The following is a 20,850-nucleotide window of genomic DNA, read 5'->3' on the forward strand; positions in this document are numbered from 1 at the left end:
CGTCTTTGAAGAAAGTGTGATGAGAGGTGTGATAGATAATTTGTTAAAATACTAATTATAGCAATTATTATTAATGATAACATGGGACGAATGCCTAAATAAAGAGAAAAGAAAAATTTGTAAAATGTACTAGTAACTTGAGAGTGTGAGATGCACAAATAGGAGGAAAATAGGAGCATTGAGATTATAGAGGTGAAGCATCGAAATTGCAATAAGCTGCATAAAATGTTAATATATTTCCCCTTAAAAATGTCACTGTTACTATAGCTTGCAAATGTCAATAAAGATTGAATCTGAAAAAAAAAAGATAAATCAGTTCTTATGAATAACCATTTAATAGTGCATTCACATCAGTGTATACCTACATGTTTTCAGACATCAAACCCATATACATTTCCAAATAATTTAAGAAAATTTAATATACAATGTGTACTTGCTAAAACAAATATACATAAGCTGAACATAACAATGGGAGCACCTAAATCAAATGGTCACAGTGTTTGACTCAACACCTATCACAGTCTTACTGCCGGCCTGTTCTGTTACAGTACTTTGTTGGGTACAGGTGTTGCGATGATGTGTCCATCTCCTGTACTCTAGCAGTGTCCCCTAGTCCTGTAATGTTGGACTGTGACCAGCAGGGGGAGAGCAAGCTCAAAGAGTAAATCCTCCCAGTAACAGACGCCCAGTGTGCTGGCTGGTGTGTAAAGCTGCTTGTGGTTTTGCAACTGGTCCAGCGGTAAACCTCTGTCACCACTGACACATCACTCTTTCCGTAACAGTTTGTTTCATTTCCTTAAACCACATCGCCTCCTTAAGTCTTGTCTACTTTATCCAGAGATTCCCGAGTCCAGGTGCGGAATCAGCCCCTTTAGGTGGATCTCAGCCAATCCGACCCCTCAGACAGGCAGAAATGACTCAGTGAACCGTCTGCTTAGTAGCTTTGCTGGAAAATTTTCCAGTCACATATCAAAAGTCAATAACGACTGTGCTCGTCTGTTGCCGTGACGATTACATCCATCCAAATACGCATGGATACCGGATTTGAAGCCACCAGAAAGAAGAGACGGTCATACGTCTTCACACAGAAGGTCAGACTGGGCCGTGGAGACTGAGGAGAGGGGACACACAGTGAGAACAAGATAAATTCTGAACTTCTCTGACACTACTCAAAAGCTTTTTTCCCATAATGATTGATTTCATCTATCGCAATGTTGTTCCCTCTACTGACCCAGACGTTTGTTAGAAATATAAATCAAAGGGACTAAATGCACAGCTTTCTTATTTCTCTTTAAGAAGAAGATAAGGGGTTTGCATTGCTTCAAAGAATTTAGTTTTCTTCTAACAGCTGATTGTATTAGCGCAGACTGACAGCCTTCATTAAACTTTGATTGCAACTAAAAAGAAGAACAACATGTTGTGCTCACTCACTTCTCCGAAGGGCAAGTTATTCTGCTGATTTACTTGAGCGGTTATACATAATCCTCATGTTGAATGAAGCTGAAATTTAAATAAAGTTTGCCATGGTGTAATCTGAACCTGTCGTGTCTGTGATCCGAGACCTGCCACCTGAAAACAAGGTTCTGTTTAACAGTACCAGTGTTATCCAAGGCCTGCCTTTGATTTCTAACATTTTAAAAAGTTCAGCTCTGTAATCTGACTTAAAGGGGAGGATCAGAGCACATGTCATGTGAATACACACCAAAACACACACATGGGGAGTGAGTTTCCAGAGCACGAGATCCCAAGGTCATTGTAGTCCAGATGAAATAGTGCTTTAATTTCATGTGATTTAAAACATCTAATAAAAAGATTAAAAGACTTCAAATTGTTCCTCCTCAGACAGTGTTTAATATGTGAAAAGGCTAAAATTGACAAATGCATCCTATAAAAACCTTCAGCCTTGACGAACGACTTCTAGACTCGAGTTCAGCTTTAAGGTCGTGCATCATTTTTTTCCCCCCCCTTTTGGACTCCTCTTTCAGAGACTTGGGACAGGCTGAGCCCAATGAAACGCTCTTTGTGTCTCAAGAGACATTCATAGACGTCAGTTTGTGTGAGGACTCACCGATGTTGCCGTTCGTAGATGGTCGTAGTAAACCTCTTCTATGGCCTGGAAGTAGATGACTCCCTTCAGCTTCCTCTCATCACAGTCTGCAGCAATTGAAGAAGGCACTTGAGTGGATCAAGTCAAGTCACGGAATTTATTATTACTCAGAAATTTTAATGTCATCTTATTCAGCTGTAGTTGAATGTACACATCCTCTATTTTAAGTTGTTTTATCTTAATGCAATTAAGCACAGTAAGTGGAACAAGGAGGTTGGAGAATATTGTTGCAGATGCAATATAACACGTTGCCGGCTTCATTTTAGTGACACTATTGTGACACCTAGAAGCGTCTTATGTCATGCAAGGATGCAGTCAGTGTGCGGTCATGCACAGACACAAACACGAAACGCTCCTGGAGCCAGTCAAACCTGTATAGTAGGCCAGTCGTCTATGGTCCATGTCAAACAGGAACCACCTCTTCTTCCAGGTCTTGACCCTCCCCCCTCGTTTGGTCAGGAAGCCTGCACAGCGTCGAGATGTCATCCGCAGGTCCGTGCAGCCCGAGACCCCGTGACCCAGAGACTCCACGTGGGCCCGGAGGTCAAAGTTAGCGGAGAGGAAGAGGGGCAGGCCACGCTGCTGAGGAGACAGATGTAGTTTACTGAGCCATCCGAGAGGAACTTGGGGTTTGCAATATATGATACTTAAATGGGCCAAATCTGTCAAAGTGATTTTTTACCTTTTGTAAATGTGTTTGGTGGCTGTGGAATATACAATCTTTAAACAGCCTTTGTTAAGGGGCAGACCCCCCCGTTAGCCCACATTACTACAAAAACTTAAAGAGTTTAAAAAGGTTTTGTGTGTGTGTGTGCGCGTGTGTCTTTAACAGGCAGGGGGAATCTACAATAGTTGGGTTAGAGGAACTGTACGATCTTTGACCTACTGTGTAACAAAGATACCTCAGTCGTCGTTCCAGCCATTTCACCCATAAACCCATAAATATTCTGTTTATCATTTCATTGAACATCAAACAATATACAACATTAAATAGCCAAAGTGAGTTTGTGACTTTTTCTGTATTTTCATCCACACTACTTTTGTTAGTTTAGGCCACATTATCTACTGCTGGCATCACTGAAATCTTGGCATTTGCATTGTGGGTAATGTAGGCACAGGCATTAGTCTTTGATAAAGAAAATCACTGTGATGTGTATAGTCATTAAAAAATAAAAAACAAGAAAAAATTAAATGCCTGATTGATAGTAATGCTTTTTATGTCCTACGTAAGTCAGACAGTGTTAAACGGTGAAATACTTTTCAGTATTACTCTAACATACTGCTTCATCTGTGTGGATGGGTTTTGATCAGAGTTGACCGACCCTGGTGGGAAAAGTGCTGAGAGAACAGCTCAGCCACAAAACTGTGGCCGCAAATTGTTTGTTCACATACAACATGATGGCTGAGTGGAAGTAGCCGACTGAGAAAAAAACATGTTTTCACGGTCGTTAACGCGGCCTTATGCTTGTCATTTCATACATACCTCTGGGGAGACTGGGGGTGGAGAACAGGCCTTTGGTGGCTCCTTTGGTTCTGGCTCTGGCTCTGGCTCTGGTCTCGGTGGGGTCTCTCGCTCTGGCGGTTCTGTTTTGGGAGAGTTGAGCTCTCTCCGTCTTCTCTCCTCCATCTGCCGCCGCTCTTCCTGGATGCACACACGCATCGTAGCAGATGATTTACAATGGATTCCTTGTTATATGCATCCACATATAAACATTTCTCTTCTCACTTCCAAACTCCACATACTGTAACCTCACAATCATGTGGCTACATTTTTCAGTCTCTGCATTTCCCAACGCAGCAAACTCGCAATACAAACATCCACACATCTGCTTGCTGTTTTCTTGGACCACTGTGAGAGAGCTGAGTGGGTGTCAGGGATCAGACAGCCATGTCTAATGCAGTGTGCTGCGGGTGATTATAGGTGCCAGCTAGTGTTTCCCACAGCAGGTGACTCACCCTCTCTCTGAGGAGCCTCTCTCTCTCTGCCTTGGCCTCCCTCAGCTTCTTCTCAATTTCCACAAGATCCAACAAGCACGGGCTGTGAGAGGAAGAGGAGTTAACACGCTGAGATGTTTAGTTTGTTTGTTTTCGCGGCACAGAAGTGGCTAAATTACTGGTGGTCTAAAAAACTTGTTGGTCTAAAGTTGTTGTTTTGGTCAACGCTGTCATCTCCAACAAGCTAAATGTTAAAATATTTCCCCCCATTTCTCTGTCGTCCTAAGTAATTTAAAGTAACCGAAACAGTGTAGTTGCTCCACCCACACCCATTACCAACACTGAGACCATCTGGATAAAGCTGCTGTTTGTTTAAATGCTGATCGTCCGGCAGCTCATTTTTGTCGTGCGGTCTTTGTTGCAGTGAAGTTGCTACAAATCCCAATGTTGCACAAAGTACAAAGTTAATTTGACTACTATTTAAAAAAGGGCTTCACACAAGCAGTGCAGTAACCGACCTGGCAGCGCGAGAGCTTGTTGTACTGTTGCACGGAGTGAGGAGCTCGCCGCCGTTGCTGATCCCAGGCCTGTGCCCGACGCCGTGCCCATTGCTGAGTCTATGTGAGGGGAGTGGGGAGGGGAAAGCCTCTGGGGTTTGGCTGTCGGGAAGTGTTCTCACCAACCCTGAGAGATGAAAGCGATAGAGAAAGACACATGAGAGCAGCGTGAGCGGGTGGGCATGAGTAGCTTTATGTAAGACATGGCATGAGAGAAATCCTGCAAGTGGTGCCTGTGTCTTAAGGTAATAAAAACACATTGGATTGAGAATCTTCACTTCCACCATTCTGAAACAGATCCCTGTGAATGAATGAAAGGTGGAGGACAAACCTGGCAAGACTTGACATGACCTCAGACATCAGGCTGCTGTGATTTTTTTTATTTTTTATTAGGCGTGTTGGAAATTTATACTGCAGAGGAGATTTTAGGCTTAAGTTAATGGGTGCTACGCTGTCTCATCTGGTCTGTGCAGGTAAATCCTGTTCTACCAATGTACAACAACCTACCTACTTTACTGACACACCTTTGATTTGACTAAAAGGGAGGGAACTGAACAAACACACAAAATGAGGACACGAGTGCAGCAGGCAACAGTTTATCTTTCTATTCCACTGTGCTCTCAGCTTAAGCAATCATAAGCTATCAAAAGCACAAAGCCAGGAGAGAAACAGAGAGCTGCTAATGGCTCACCCTGTACCGAGACCGGTCGGTCGTTCGCTTTGTTGTTGCGATGCGAACTCCGTCTTCTGGGCAAACTGCTGGGTTCCTTGCATGGTTCCTACAAAATAAAAGCTTGCATCACTATCAGATCTGAACTGCGATGGGAATCATGTTTGGTTAATGTAGGAAATGCATCTAAATATCAAATCGTGAACCTTTTTTTAAAATCATCTCCCAGTTTAAACTATATAAACGATAATGTGTTTTAGACATAATTCAGCAGATTAATCAGTAATGAAAATAACTGTAATCCGTAGCCCTGATGTGAGCACATGCGTTATTCATACCTGAGGAGGCTTGTGGACTGTCAGAGGGGAGAGTGACATCATGCAGGGGGCAGAGCCGTTGGTGTTCGACCAATCAGTGTGCGGGTTCTTTTTTTTGAGAACCTGTAAAGCCAGATTTAGTTAGCTGTGAAATTAACTAATGTATCCAAAAGGAAAAACTAAGTGCACAGCACATACACTAACAGTTTACATGAACCAAGAGCAGCAGAGGAGATGTCAAACAGCGACTGACGACATACCACATCTGGCTGAGAATGAAAACGACACCCTCAAGAGGGATCGTAATGAGTTTAAAAAAATAATCACAACCTCACTATCTTCCCCTCAAAACCCGCCCTGCTTGACTCACAAACACATGAGCAACTCAGTCCCCACTTGAAGCCCAGTGTTTAACCCTTGTCTGCCTCTCTCACTAGTCTAAACCAGTACACACAGAACATTTAAAAGCTTTAATGCCACTTTTCTTCAGGCTATAGCGTGTGTCTAAGAGTTCAATGCCCCTTGTTGCCACAATGAGATTTAATTAGATCCACTTCTTCAAAACTATGTGCTGCAGATCCCATTTCCTCTCTGACACAAGGAGCTCCCACCACTGAAAGTTCAAGATACATGTGCGAGAAGTAAAACACATCTAGCAGTCATGCTGTAGTCATACACATGTGGTCATGCTGTCATGACTCCCTCCCTCTCTCTCTTTCTCTCTCTCCATCTAACTGTCTCTCTTCTCTCGTTTAAAGGAGGAGAACAACACACGTTAACGTAATTTTCTGACAAACACAGTGTCAATGCCTGTCACTGGTGCAGATTAAGTTCAGAGCATGTTTTTGTGGCTTACCGAACGTCGTAGTGATGTGAAACTTCTCCCAGGCTGCCTTCTCTCTCTCCCTTTCACACATTCGCACACACATGTACACACTCGTTCACAAACGCAACACCCGCCTTTGCATTGCTTACTCCTCCCTCTATCTCTTACACCCATCCCTCCCTCTCACCAGATTAGCTTCAACTCTCTCTCTCTCTAACACACACACACACAGTCTCCATATCGGATGTCTTTTTCCTCGACCACATCTTGCCCCCTTCTCACTTTAATTGGTGATCAAAGGCAAACCACTCGCTCTGTGATAAAGTACACAGCACTTTTTTTTTTTTTTTTTTAATTAGTCACTGAGTAAATCACATACTTTGGAACAGCAAGTATTTGTGATAACCACTGATAACATATGCTGGTTTGTGTTTGCCTCAGGCCGGACATTCTTGATAAAAACTGAACTAAGGCACAGCAAAAAAAAGGGAAACACACAAAGATGTTTAGAAATCAATCATTCATTCTCTCTTAAGGAGAGATTATAAGGCACATCAGATGGTAAAAGCAAAGAATTCTAGACACCAGTCCGGTAAATAAGCCGCGTTGCTGATGCATGTAAAGAAATGCGTGTTAATTAGATCATTTCCTGTGATATTAATTAGATCATTTCCTGTGACATCAACACAATGACATAAAATGGAAACTGAACCATTTTAGCCGGAGCCTCTGTTACTAACAACACAGTATCATTAAGTTAACTTGTAACAGAGCTGATCTCTGTAATTCAATTTGTTGGAAGACGTTTTTGGCCATTTAGGGGCAGTGCAACAAGCGGTAAACAACAATCACGCAACATCAACTTATGACGTTGATATCGAAAACATATTGTGTTGCCTTATCTGGTTCTGTTTCCAAACCACAACAAACCCTCATGGGAAAACCCTTTAGCTACCAAATGTTCTGCAGCTCGTCACTAACTGTGTTTAGCTGTTTTGGGGCTTAACAGGTGGTTTAAACTTCATTAGGGCTAAAAAAAATAAAAATAAACCTGCTGTGGCTCAAATTGAGTTTGATTAGAGTGGAGTTTAAGAGCTGCCATGGAACTACAGAGTAATTCTCTGTGGGTTCATCACATTTGTTCAGCTCAACATTTGTACTGATTAGAGCAGCTTTAAGGAGGATGTTCCAGGGAGGCTAATAAGCTGGTCTGCTGACGTACCTGCACCACAATGCCTTTGATTTAAATGATAACGGAAAATGATGCATTTCTTATCTTTTTCTGATCTTCTGTGTTTTATGTTTCCTACAACACTTATGTGTTTGTACTGTGTAAACATGCAGGTATGCTCTAAATTTGTAATAATAAAATAATAACTACCAGTTTCCTCAAAGGCGGGTCCCAAAATGTAGCAAATAGAAATGACACACTAATGAATAAACAATCATAATAAAGTATTACAGTTTGCTATTCATTATGATTAGTACCATCCACAGAGTGATCAATGCATCTTACATTCTGATTTGTGTTGACGAGTTCTCTCTTCTCTTTCCTCAAGGCGTTCAGCTCTCTCTCCTTCTCCATCTCCATCTCCTTCAGCTGTGTCTCTAGCTGCTGGACTCGCTCCTGAAAATTCAGTACATAATTGATGTCAGCGTGAACCGCTGTACGGTTTCTCCTCCTAAAAACTAATGTCATGTGCTGTGGATGATTCATCTGGCTGGCCTCAGTGTACTTAATCTTTTCATAATGCTGATGTAATACTGGGCAAATATCCCCGATGCGACGCGGTGCGTGTCGTGCGAGTAAATGCACAGCCTCCGGTAAGTCGATCTCTTCACAATGCAAATCAAACATCCATTTTGCAAGTTAATGAGGGGCGTGAGAGAGGCACATGACAGCAGGGCTGGGAGTCTAACTCAAAAGAAACAATGAGCTGATATTGAATCAGCACAGGACAGCAAACGTGACACAGTGAGAGACAGACGGACAGACACATTGAGGGTTTAGAGATGAGCGGTCATCTGCAACGAGGCCACACTGCAGCTGAGTCAACTACCCTCTCTGACACACAAGCCCTCTGTTCATCTCTGCACTCCTCCCCCCGCATACTCCAGCTAACTGGGCAACTTCACCATCTGTATTTTGTCTATATTCACATTCTATGTTCCTGTGGAATCTGACCTATAACGACTATCACAAACATTTGATGTCATTACATGAGAAAATGACCAATAGATTTTAGATAAGACAAAGTTTCCTTGATACAGAGGCAGAAGGAGCGGGGAATCAAACTGCTGACAAATGCAATTGGTGGGCAAGTACCTGGCCCTCGGTGCACAGCTGGACACGCAAGCATCCTCAACTGTGATGCGTTTGCTTCTAAAAAAGGTCAGATAGTGTAGTAGAAAAAAATACAGCCCAGACAGTAAAATCACTATGTAAAGCAGACAGTGGGGTGCACTATGTCTCAACATTTGGCATCTCACTCCAAAAGTTACTTTTAGCATCCTAGGGCCAACATGTTCCAGGCCTCTTCACAACACCATCCTGATCTAGACTTTTAATATATCCCACTTTGTTCCATTTCTTGACTCTCTCTGTCTGCAGACTTGACTTGACTCATTCGAACAAAATGCCAACAGGTATTTGCTTCATTGCACAGTGTCCAACCTAGAGCTATCGTACTTCATAACCAAAAGCACTTATAAATATTTGCTACTGTTCATTTCAATCCCGTCTTTGTAGTGTCCACAGACTAATGCTCCAAATCTTTCTATGGTGTTTTATCTTTCCATCTTTCCCACTGCTGTTCCCTTCCGTGATAACATGCTGATATTATTAAGCTCACTGTACAGATCCATGGGACGGCGTCAGGGGAGATGCTGGTGAGTGGGAGATAACAAGTCTGCGTGTGCAATGACATCCACGGACTGAGAGAGGACAAGGGAGTGTGTATGTACGTCAATTCTCATCCATGTACGCAAGGGTCAGTGGTTTGATCCCCGGGACTGGATCCTGGTCAGACACTAATGCAGTTTTTACTATTTTATGTGAAATGTGTAAATAACAATTTGAGCTGTGCGAAGGGACAAAAAATTAATTTCATTGTAGTTTTGGTGATCGACTTACATTTTTTTGAAAGCTGAACAAGAAGATATTTTAGCGTCAGTTGCTGCTGGACCTCTGCTGTGATAAGGTTTCATACTAGAGTCATAATTATAATACTTTTTGGGAAGTTGGTATAATGCTGGTTTGACTAATGAAGACTAATGAAATAAAACATGGACCACATGTCTAAACCATAACCAGACATTGGAAACTTCTCTAATTAGATATTTTCCGCAGCCATTATGTTGCATTCCATCGGAATATGATATGTCCCTGTTAATTTGTCCATCCGCCCTGTACACTACATGTCTCACAATTGTGACAGGAAATCTGTGTGAAGGTTAGTCCCACATAAGCCTGGGAGTGTAAACAGTGACATGCTGACACTGGCACGGAGATAAGCTGCGAACCCGTATCAAACGTCAGAGAGCAGCAGCGAAACTCTGCAGACATTTTTACCTGTGCTGTGTTGACCACATGCTGCTGACAAGAGATTTCCCTTTCATTTTCTTCCTCTACATCTTTGTCCGCTACAATTTCGCCTTCGTCGTCGATGCCACTCTCTCGCTCCAGCACACGAAACTCCCAGTCTTCAAAGGCCCGAACCGCCGCTTCCATCGTCTCTTTCTCCTGCGTTGAAAGAACAAGGAATTTGTCCAATAGAAACAGTTGATAGCGAGGTCACAATTTAGCCTCTTACTTTATTTTGTTTTTCAATGCAGGAAAACAAAATAAAAATTACAGTTAACACTGTAAATTATACAGAGAGACCAGCAATGGTGGAAAGTCCTATTGTTACTGTACTTAAGTACATTTTTCACATGTCTGTACTTTACTTAAGTAGTAGTAATAATTTAGTAGTAATTTATGCCTACTTTCACTTTTACTTCACTACACATAGGAGTAAATATCTACTATACAAATACAAAGCATCACTGGTCCACAGAAAAAGACAGCTAAAAATAGTAAATGGTATATGGCCACTTATATAGCGCTTTTATACAAAGCACTTTACAATGTTGATTCTCATACACCCATTTATACACACACACACACACTCACACACTAATGGCCATGCAAGATTTTCATCTGAACAGCCGAGAGCAACGTGGGGTTCAGTGTCTTGCCCAGGGACACTTCCACACTTAGCCGGCAACAGGGATCGAACCACTAACCCTGTGGTCCATGGACAACTGTACTTACTGACTTATACTTAAGTAGAATTTTCAGCAGGTACTTATTCTACAGAGTAAATTATTGTTTGCTTATTTATACTTCTTTTTGAGTACGTTATCCACCGCTGGAGACCAGTTCTTCTTATTAATGTAACCAAAAATCCCAAACTTTAGCAAAGCTAATTTCTTCCATAAAGTAACCAGGTACCTATAAGCACATACAAGTACTGGTTTTCAGTCCTTCATGCTATGGAAAAATGAATGACAGAGTTATGATTGATGTTCCGCATGTAAGAACAAAAGTGAAAACAAATGTTTAAAAAAAAAAAGCAAAAACATCCTTGTTGTCATATAAGGTTGTCATAACCTGTTTCTTTGTTCTGATGCATCATGTCCTTAAATCCTTTGTTTGTGTATGTGTGAACACGTTTATGCGAAACCTGTTCCCAAAAGCTCTTTCCAGACACACCGGACATGTCACAACAGTCTGCTGCCGCTGGACCTCGCCAAACCTGTCACTGCTTTTAGAACGGAGCAGTGTGCCATCATGCACTACGACATTCACAGGAGACAGTACACGCTTTATGTGCTGCTGTGTGTGTGTGTGCATTGTCACATCAGGTTGAACAGGAGTCTGCACTGTTTACACACCCTGAATTGGAGACACACAGTCATGCCCCAAAACAGCATGTATCAGTTGCAGTTTGATGATTCATTTGGGTAAATGCCAGTAAGATGTGATCATTCTTTAATTTTCATGTGTTGTTCAATGCATGTTCAGCAAGGTCAGACCATTGTGCGAACAGTAATTACACTACTGAAAATGTGTGCCGTACATCAGCCTCTCACCTGCTGCAGCTGGAGTAGTAGCTGCTCTCTCTGGCTCGCTGGCTGATTGGGGATCAGCTTTTCCTTCTCTTCGCACTCCCTTTTCAGCTCCTCCACCCTGCGTCTCTCCACTTCCAAACTCTCTCGCTCCTGCAGAAACAGATACAGTGAGCAAGGGGTAAGAGAAGCAACAGTCATCATTATCAGTGCAAAACAAAACAACAATTTTCAAAAGTAAAAAAACAAAAAAACAACACACAGACACACGCACGTCCATTTCACAATCATGTTTACTTTACAGAGTTTGTTCAAGATACCCGGAGACGTTTATCAGCCGTACTGTACTGGAGCTTTTAGCAGCCAACAAACATTTCATGGGAACTGACTTATCATTAAGAGGATCTTGTGTCGATGTTAATGGACCTTTTGCGAGCACACAATTGTATAGAATCCCCGAAACCAACTCTTCTGTTGTGACTGTGATACCTACACTAAGGGTTTAAACACTCACGTCTTCAAGACGTGTTCTACAAGAAATTCAGTTGGTCAAAAAAAAAAAAAAAAAAAATCACACACACACACACACACACAAAATGTGCCTACTGTTGTAAGAAATAAACCAAAACTTGACAGATGTCTCCCATAGCATATTATCCTCAGCCTCTTACCTTTTGTCTGTCGGTGTGTCCGTGCTTCTGTCCTCGTCCGCCCTGCTGCTGCAGAGCCTGCAGCTTCTGAGTGTGTCTGTGCAGCTGCTTCTTCTCTGTCTGAAGCTCACCCTGCAGCAGGGCAATCTCCAGCTGCAGCTGAAAGGACACAAGACACCACCGTGTTGAATCATAGTGACCGGCGCTTGAGCAACACAGAGATATGTATGCCTTTCCTGTGAGCATGGTGGTTTGTGGAAAAGGCGTGGAGACTTGAAAAATGCAGACTTTAGCAAAGACACAATCATATCATTCTAGCGTTTCCGTGAACAAAGCGCTTTGTCTTGTCGTTAATTTTGTGCAGAAGTCAGTGAATTAAAAAACAATTGTAGTAAAACCTTAACCAGTCACTGCAACCTACACATTTTTCATTATCAATTGATCTGCGGATTATTTTTCTGTGCATTATCTAAAAAAAAACAAGACATTCAGCAAACACTTACATTTGACTAAATGGATCTGTTTGCAAACTTTTTGCCTGAAAACATTTTTTTTTATTCCCCAAAAGCATTAAACTTGTTTTTCTTACATGAGAGATGTTTTTCTGCCACTTGGAGCTGGGTAACATAGACTGAAAAATGCTAATTTTTCCCGTCTGTCAAGTCAATTTGAATAATTGTCACAAAGTACTGTAATTAAAGTCCTTATTCTTTACTTACAGATGCAAAAAAAAAAGAAAAAAAGGTCCAGCCTTCTGAGCTAAAGGACTTTATTACTGTTGTTGCTCTGAGTGATACATTTTTCTGGTTATAGGCTTGTGTGGGATGTGCAGATTACAGCCATTTTTAAACATGTGATCACACAACTATATAGTAAACATGCTCGGATGACATACTCTGGTTATTGGGGAGGAATGAAAATATTTCCAGTACACTACGCTCACTGGCCACTTCATTAGGTACACTTCTGCCCTGTCAGTCATTGTAAATGAGGTGGGCCAAAACTTTAGAAGCACCTCTTAACATAACGCACTGCAGTACGACTGAGAGTAGAATTATCACCTTTCTGACAGTTTCAACTTAAAAACGGAGAAATTATAACATTGTAAATGTAGTATTCGTGGCAGAGCTGCTGTTTTCGATTGCATTAGATTGTAGATTGAAGTGGCCAGTGAGTGTGTGTGATGTGGAACACGCCTTTAGCTTCACTCAGCATCTCCTCACCTCAATCTTCAGCTCCTCCTTCTGTTGGTTGATCTCTGCGATTCGCTGTTGGAGCATTGAGGGTGATGGAAGGACCCTAAGAGAGCCCACCCCCACCTTTTTAATGCAGTGCTGATGAAAAAGAAATGTAGACAAAGTCACCACATGCAAGCTTTAGACCACTACAGTTTAGTCTAGAAACGTGGGATGGGTCATTGGTTAAACTCCTTCCTTCTCACATGCAGGAACTACAGACATGATGTCATGTGCTGTCACCAACACCACGGTTTGACATGAAAGAAGTTCATCACCAACAGCTTCTTACTCACCCTCTCAGTCTCTGTGCTGCTGCTCTCAGTATCTGACTCCGCCCCAGAGGAGGCGGGACTTTGACCTTCAGCCACTCTGGTGACCCACGGCGACCGCAATCCCTGATGCCACTGGCTCCTGGAGTTCTCCATGTTATGCTGGGGCATTTCTAAAGACAGAGACAGGGAAGGTAGTTTAGGAGAGGTACTGTACAGAGCAGGGAGGCGTGTGTGTGTTGGGGGGGGGGGGGGGGGGGGGGATGTTGTGGTAATCTAATCTACTGCACGGTTGAAGGTGTGTGAAGGATCAGGTGACAGTTCACAGAGAGGAGATCACAGCTGAGTAACACTGCATAAGCACTTTAAAGACAGAAATCCCCCTGGCTTCCAGAAGCGAGCCTGTGATGAAGAACACATTTCGTAGGGAAGCAGAAGCAATAGCGAAAGAAAGCAGAGAACAGAGGATGTGGCTGGTGGTTTGTGGCTGGGTTTCAGGGTCTCTCTCTTAGTGAGGCACTCTTTGTGAAGACAAGTGGCATAAATAATGGTCTTTTCTGTTGCAGGGCCTTTGATGTGTATCTGCTGAAAGAAAGTATCCAAGTAGAACTAGAACAAATGAAATACTACAATAGGAAGTTACCCACAATGTTAGAGCACATCAAAACAGGCTTTGAAGTACTCTTATGTTGTACTTTTTGTTCTGTCACGTTCATGTGAAAGACCCTGGCAAATATAGAGATCAAAGTACTTCTCAACAATCCAGTCAACCTAAAGGCCTATATGCTCCGGGTCCTTTTTGTCTTTGTCCTCTCTAAAACACAGACCCAAACCGATTGGTGGGAAAATACTTTTGATTATTATTGTCCAACCTTTTCCCACCATCTTTCCCCTGTGTCTCCCTTCTCCCCCGCCATCCAGACCTTATTAGGCTGCAGGCAGAGTGGAAATACAGAGATAAATATACAACTCAGATATGAGTGAGGGCTTCCAAATGTCGACTGGCATACTGACACTGAGAGCGAGCGAGGGGGGGAGTGGGAGGCATAAGCAAGAAGGGCAGGAAGTGTAGTGTGAAATGTCAGAGGACAGTGTCTTGTTTCAAGTGACACCTATAAAATCAAACGACTATCTTACATAAGGTTATAAAAGTCTGTGTGGTGAAAATGTCATAAAGTGACTAATAATCTATGACTGCTAAGAAGAAGTAACAGCCAGGTCAAAATGTTCAAGAGAACAATAAAATGGAAACTGCATGTCAACGAAAGAAAAGGCAATTAACCAACAAGACATATAAACATCACCAGTGTGACGTGAATAGGGGGGAGAAAAACCTATTAATGGTAATAGTCCCATGACATGGAAGGTACAAAAAGATTAAACATTATTTTCCATGGAGAAATACCCTTGTGTACGGGAGCAACGGAAATCCATTTTTATTTGTACATCACCTCTTATTTTGATTTATGACTCAAAGCTTCACTAACGACTGAGTAGCTGGTCATAAAACCGAATTTTGAGGCCTTTTCCAAGCCATGCACTTAATACTTTCAGCTTTAACACATATGTAAAGCTCATCGACACTTTAATAGACACTTTAGTTTAAGCAGAACACAAAAATGCGGAAGTTATCTACATATCTGGCTGGTGCCTCTATCCTGTATCGAATAGGCGCTGACCACTGCAGCTCACAGTAAACAGCTACAAAACATGAAAACCAGAAAGTGACAACTGGCCCACTACTTCACATTGGTTAGTTTTGTCAATGACTGTGCAATGTTCCCACATGGCAGCATTTATTGCAAGACAGTTATCATCTACATTTCGTTCCAATTTCAGCGTAACTGTACAATAAAAATCTCCATAAAATGATATTAAAAACTGCAACATATTCATGCATTAAACAGCTTCAGTAAAGAAATAAGCACCTCATTATATAACAATACATACACTGTAGATCACTGTTTTGATCATTTTTTTTACCGTGGTGCTTTCCAACCGTTAACTTCTAGGGGGAAAAAAAAGACAGCAGAAAGAGCTTCAATCTAAATTACAAATCCAAACATCAGTGCGAGCATTTGCTATCTGACCTTCAGCTAAAGTCCATTTAGATACACTATCAACACCACAGGGATGAGAGGGAGACATTCAAGAGTAAAGTCCAGAGTTTCATGTAAACACAGGGGTCTGGTTCCATGCAACAAACAAAAGTTTAAACAAACAATTCACTGACAACAGAGAGTGAGACACTAAGACAGGCACCAACTATAGATTTAAAAATAAATTAAAAAAAAAAAATCAGCAGATGCAAAAGGAAAAAAAAAAAGGAGCAAAGTTCATCCTGAGAGCCAGATCAAAGAAAAAAAAACATAATTGGACATGATTGTGGGGAGGGGAACTCCTCTGGGGATGAAGATTGAGAGGAAATGAACAGAGACACAGTTCAGCACTAAGTGTGTTTGTGCGTTTGCTTTGTGTGTTTATTGGAATAACTACGCAGAGGTAACAACATATAACTCTTAACACTCACACTTATCTTAAATGGCTACAGCACTCTATCAGTCTGCAGAGCTAATTATCAACTACAGACCACCGGCAACAGCTGGCGCACCATAACACAGCCACACACACACACACACACACACACTCAGACTTTGAGAGTTCTGCATCTTCAACGGCACAGCATAAAGCTACTCGTGTCTTTATCCGAACATGTGCTCACAACTGCAACAAATTAATCTGTGAGGCTCCACTCAATTTTTGGCCGTTTCTGAAGAGTTTGCGTGCCGCTGCATGAGAGCCACAGGTGAAAAATCCACCGAATACACACAAAAGCCAGCGCTTAAACCCGTGCACAATCACTTTTAACTTAATTAGGTTTTTGGTCCAAGCTGAGACAATTTCAGTCTTTGGTAAAATTCCTCCAGAGCCACAAAACGTTTACGTTTTCCAATAAGTTTCACTGACTGAACAGTTCCCCTGATTCGTAAGTTGAATAATTAACTCCTGAATTCTAAAATAAATAAACACATATTGTTTAGTGAGCATTGTGTACACCAAGCCACGGTGCCATGCTCTGTTAGGGAGTGAATGCTGATAACTGTCACTATGCATTCAAAGCAAGGCCATTATATGGAAAAATTCTGCATCTGCTCAAACTGTTCTGTAAAGAGGAGGGCAGCATACAATGCCAAACTAATCTGCAGAGGCCCGGTAATGGAGGTCCTTCTCAGTACTTTACATTTAGTGACGAAAATTCTTAATTCAACCAAAAAGTCTGGAAACTTTATTTTTAACTTAATCAGTGCAACCTGAACGAAGACAGTACTGACAGGGACTAATCTCCTGTTACTCTACAAGTGCAACCAGTAAAACCAGCAAAGTGGTGATACGTGTTAGCCCCAGTGGGCTGATGCAGAGTTTGCACCCAAAACTCCATCGCGTTTTTCATTGTGCTGCACACTGCAGTTAAAACATTTTTATTCCATTAACAGAAAAACACTGCAGGATGTTTTTCAGGACCCACTGAACTTTGTAGCAAGTATTGGAAATAAATCAAACATCTAAACTGTACCACTCTCAACCTGACCATCATGTTAAGTTTAGGGAGTATTTTTAGAGGACTAGTTAAGCAGTTATGAAATCCATCATATTCACAACAATGAACAATCACAGTGACTTTTAACTGCATTGCCTTAAACACAGTGACACAGATAAAAAGGGCATTTCCAATTCAGATAACATGCCTTTTTTTGTTTGCCTCTCATCTGCAGAGGGCATAACAACCAAAGTGACGCTTTAAAACATAATTACAGGCTGTGGCTTCACTCGAACACGCCAAATCTCAAGGATTTCAAACCCTTTGATCAATAGCAGCCCTGACACCCCTACAGCAGCATCATATGCACACAATATTTCCAGTGAGCATCTTTGATTTTCCTATTTTTACTGTCAAGTGAATACACAAAAATCAACTTTTCAGCACTTCCCTGCTCTGGCTGGGCCTAGATTTGGGCCTGACGTTAAATATAAAAGCATGAAATCTTCCTAAGCTTAGAAGAGCGAAGTGTATTTGGAAAATCATGTGTTTTGTGCAACACTGCACCAGTTCGTTTCTACTACTGTAGATGGTATGAGAGCAGGAAATGGTTAAGTAAAGTCAAAGCCCTTATTTTGCTTCCGTACAACAGACATTTTTATAGACCTGCGCCTACATTAGAGCAAAGAGCAAGATGTAATTTGACAGATTAAACACTGAACTACCCTGCAGTGACCTCTGGACCCGCTGCATGAGTTGCTGCTGGCTCCTTGCCATGGGGGAGTAGGCTGTCATCACAGCGGTTTGTGAACAGGAAGAGCAGGTGAGAAGACACCCATCTGTCAGCTGAATGACTGTGAAAAGACAAAATCACCCTGACATCTATATTACAAAGCTGCTGTCTAGAAAGCCCAGGCCTTTTTTAAAATTAAAAGAATTACCTGAAATGAAAATGAAGCAGCATTTCTGGGCCTTGCCTGTTGTTCTGTGGTGTATTTTGTTACATTCCAAGTGGAGGACGAGCTCATGTCAGATTGACTTGTTTGGCAGTGACTACAATGACACCTTTAAGCAAAGAAGATTTTCAAGTGATATCAATCATCAGTTTTACATTTCAGGTTCTGGCAACAGTCCCACGGAATCAAAGCACAAAGAAATGTTATGTGGAGGAAGTAGCTCTACTGGTTTCTGTACAAACAGCTGCCATGAACACGGAAACTTTGAATATTAGTAGTTCACCTACATATTTCAATTCAATTTCAAACATAATACTAATATAAATATAATATAAAAAAAAAAAGAAACCAACTTTTTCCAAATATAAAATGTTTCAAAGATGAAATGGTCAGGAGCCATCTGATTAACAAATACAATTATAACAAGTGTCAATGATCCAGGAGCAGCTTAAACCGTAACTGTCACATTCAAACAGCAACTGCTGCTAAACTGCACAACACTCGAACAAAAAACACTTGAAGCAATGTAGTACTGTAGTACTACTTGCAAAGACACAGGTGACACTGACAGACTCCAACATTATCTTTGCATTTACGTCTCCTGCTTGTTGTTTAATTCTCTGTTAACGGCCTCAACTTAACGTAAATGCAAAGTAGCCACAGCACGTGTCAAAACTTTTTCTTCCCACACAAATGGTAGAGTATATAACTCTTACTTTTGGTACATCTGAGACACTTTACACAGTTCTCTTACATTTAGTAGGCTCGATAAGTGAAAAAGAAACGTAGATTTATCACTAGAAAATGAATCATGACCCTGTACTTGCTCACTCTCAGACTGCCCTGTGCTACCAACTGCTGATTACCTGGGCCAGGTGTATTCAGTTGGTCAGAAGCTGTAGGTGCAGTGTATAAGTCAGGGTTAGTATTAAAACCAGCAGGGCTGCATTGTTTCCTGGCTGACTGCGACGCCTGAATTAGACTGAGCCATCATTAATGTTTTTAATAACAACAGTCCTCTTTCTATTACCCAGGAAGAAATGAAAAAGAAATCCAGGGAATCTCATTCACCTGTACGCTCACTACTGAAATGCACTGACAGTCTTTGTTGAGTCTTTGGGAACTGAGAAAGTGATCCATTAATAACAGCTCTGACACACATTTACCCAGTGTCATTCAAAACAGAATAACTACACCCTCCCAGTCCACAGTCCTCCATCAATCTCCACTCTCTGTGTCTCCTGTATGTAGGACGGAGGGGAAAGGAGGGAGATTATCCAGGGTCATTGCAAACAAAAGTGAAAAGTGTGTCAACAGAGGCCAAGTGTGACTGAGAACAAGCAGTTTAATCCACACAAAGTTCAAAACTTTCACAGATAGGAGCACAAAGGTAAGTATTGAACCAGTGGCACAAAATAAAATCACCTCAAATAGGAAGGTTGCTGTGCTGCTTTAATACATTAAGGAAGCATTGATTCCTCTTTTGTTATGGGTGCAAAAGCATTAAATAGGTATTTGAGATTACAGTCCTCCACAATAAGAGTCCAAACTTTGCCAAGTTTCAGTTGCACGCACGCTTCAGGGCCATGTGAGTCCACTTTAACATCATGTCCTGGTGTGATAAGTCCTTTCTAATCATCGTTGGATCAGGAGTGGTTACCCGCTCAGAAAAGCGAAATAGAGCGAACAGAAAACAGCTCTTACCTGTTCAACACTAAACGAGAGGAGCCGTGTGAGCGCGTCCTGCTGCGTGTGTCCTCCGAGTCATAACGCAATGTTAATACCGGACAAAATGAAGGAGGGGAAACCCGAGACAAACCGAGCTTTTTTTTTTTTAACGCACTTTCATTTTCGCACACACACACACACGTCAGACTCCGCTCTGGGCTCGCCAGATGTTTTCTGTGAAGCCGCGTTATCTCCACGTTATCTTCCTCCGGTTGGATCCGAGCTTCCCCACAGAAAAACGCCTGCTCATTGTGCGCAGCTTGTAGGCGTCAACAGGTGAAGCTGAACTGAAAGCGTGCGGCGACTGAGGCGGAGACCGACGAATAAAAGAGCCCAGTGTTCCTGGCACATAAAAGAAAAGTAAAACCCTTTAACTTCGAGCAGACTTCACCACCGGCTTCTGTGCTGTTGCAGCCGACAGCGGGAGTCCGGCTGAGTTTCTATTCTGGGAGCTGACAGCGTTTTGTCATTGGGAAGTCCTGCAGGCAGACTGCCAGTAAACTGTGAAGTCAAAGGCCAGGCTGCTGAAATACTTCCTAAGTTCCCATGAGATACTTGTTGATATCATAGTGATACTATTGGAAACTTAATTTAAGAGGAGCTTAAAGTCTGCTGTCTTTATTTGGACACACGACGACTTTTCCAGCTTGAAAACTGAAGGAGTATAAAAAAAATCTTAATGATGAGTTGATGCATCCTCATGATTCCCTTGGTTCTAGAGAAGGGGCTTTTAATAGCCTCCAGCTCTGGCTGAGGAGCTTCCTGAGCCCTTGACCTCAGCCCAGTACTAACAATAAGTACTCCACTGCTCTATACACTCACTTGGCCCCTCATCAGTTTGGCCCTTCATTCACTTTTAATAAAAGTAGCCACAACATTACAATCACCTCTTAATCTAATGTGCCCAGTACAACTCTTATGACCTCAATAACACACAGTAGAATAGA

At 41.9% G+C, this 20,850-nt stretch overlaps 1 protein-coding gene across 5 annotated transcripts; it reads right to left on the reverse strand.

Moving 5' to 3' along the window:
- Positions 1-316: 316 nt before the first annotated feature.
- Positions 317-20,337, reverse strand: phldb3 (pleckstrin homology-like domain, family B, member 3). 5 transcript variants are annotated; one of them, XM_067511581.1, is made up of 17 exons: positions 19,880-20,337; positions 18,161-18,284; positions 17,945-18,073; positions 13,706-13,854; positions 13,398-13,508; positions 12,196-12,333; positions 11,549-11,677; positions 9,984-10,154; positions 7,929-8,039; positions 5,608-5,709; positions 5,291-5,378; positions 4,561-4,726; positions 4,064-4,145; positions 3,591-3,749; positions 2,479-2,686; positions 2,069-2,175; positions 317-1,111 (listed from the first exon to the last, which is right to left on the reverse strand). In XM_067511581.1, exons 3-17 carry the CDS (start codon positions 18,012-18,014, stop codon positions 977-979), a joined length of 1,926 nt encoding a protein of 641 aa, XP_067367682.1. In that variant the 5' UTR covers positions 18,015-18,073; positions 18,161-18,284; positions 19,880-20,337; the 3' UTR covers positions 317-976. The 5 variants fall into 5 exon arrangements, with proteins under 5 accessions (XP_067367682.1, XP_067367685.1, XP_067367681.1 ...); XM_067511584.1 differs by having other exon boundaries at positions 2,069-2,154; positions 19,880-20,335; XM_067511580.1 differs by having other exon boundaries at positions 2,479-2,689; positions 19,880-20,335.
- Between the last annotated feature and the right edge of the window lie 513 nt (positions 20,338-20,850).

The sequence above is a fragment of the Channa argus genome, chromosome 7 (assembly GCF_033026475.1).
Source record: "Channa argus isolate prfri chromosome 7, Channa argus male v1.0, whole genome shotgun sequence".
In the NCBI taxonomy this organism is placed as follows: domain Eukaryota; kingdom Metazoa; phylum Chordata; class Actinopteri; order Anabantiformes; family Channidae; genus Channa; species Channa argus.

Coding starts and splice junctions, on each gene's coding strand:
- phldb3 (XM_067511580.1), bottom strand. CDS start 18,014: ATGACAGCCTACTCCCCCATGGCAAGGAGCCAGCAGCAACTCATGCAG. Junction 13,509..13,705: donor GCAGCACAGAGACTGAGAGG/GTGAGTAAGAAG, acceptor CTTTTTCATCAG/CACTGCATTAAAAAGGTGGG. Junction 4,727..5,290: donor CCGACCGGTCTCGGTACAGG/GTGAGCCATTAG, acceptor TTCATCTCTCAG/GGTTGGTGAGAACACTTCCC.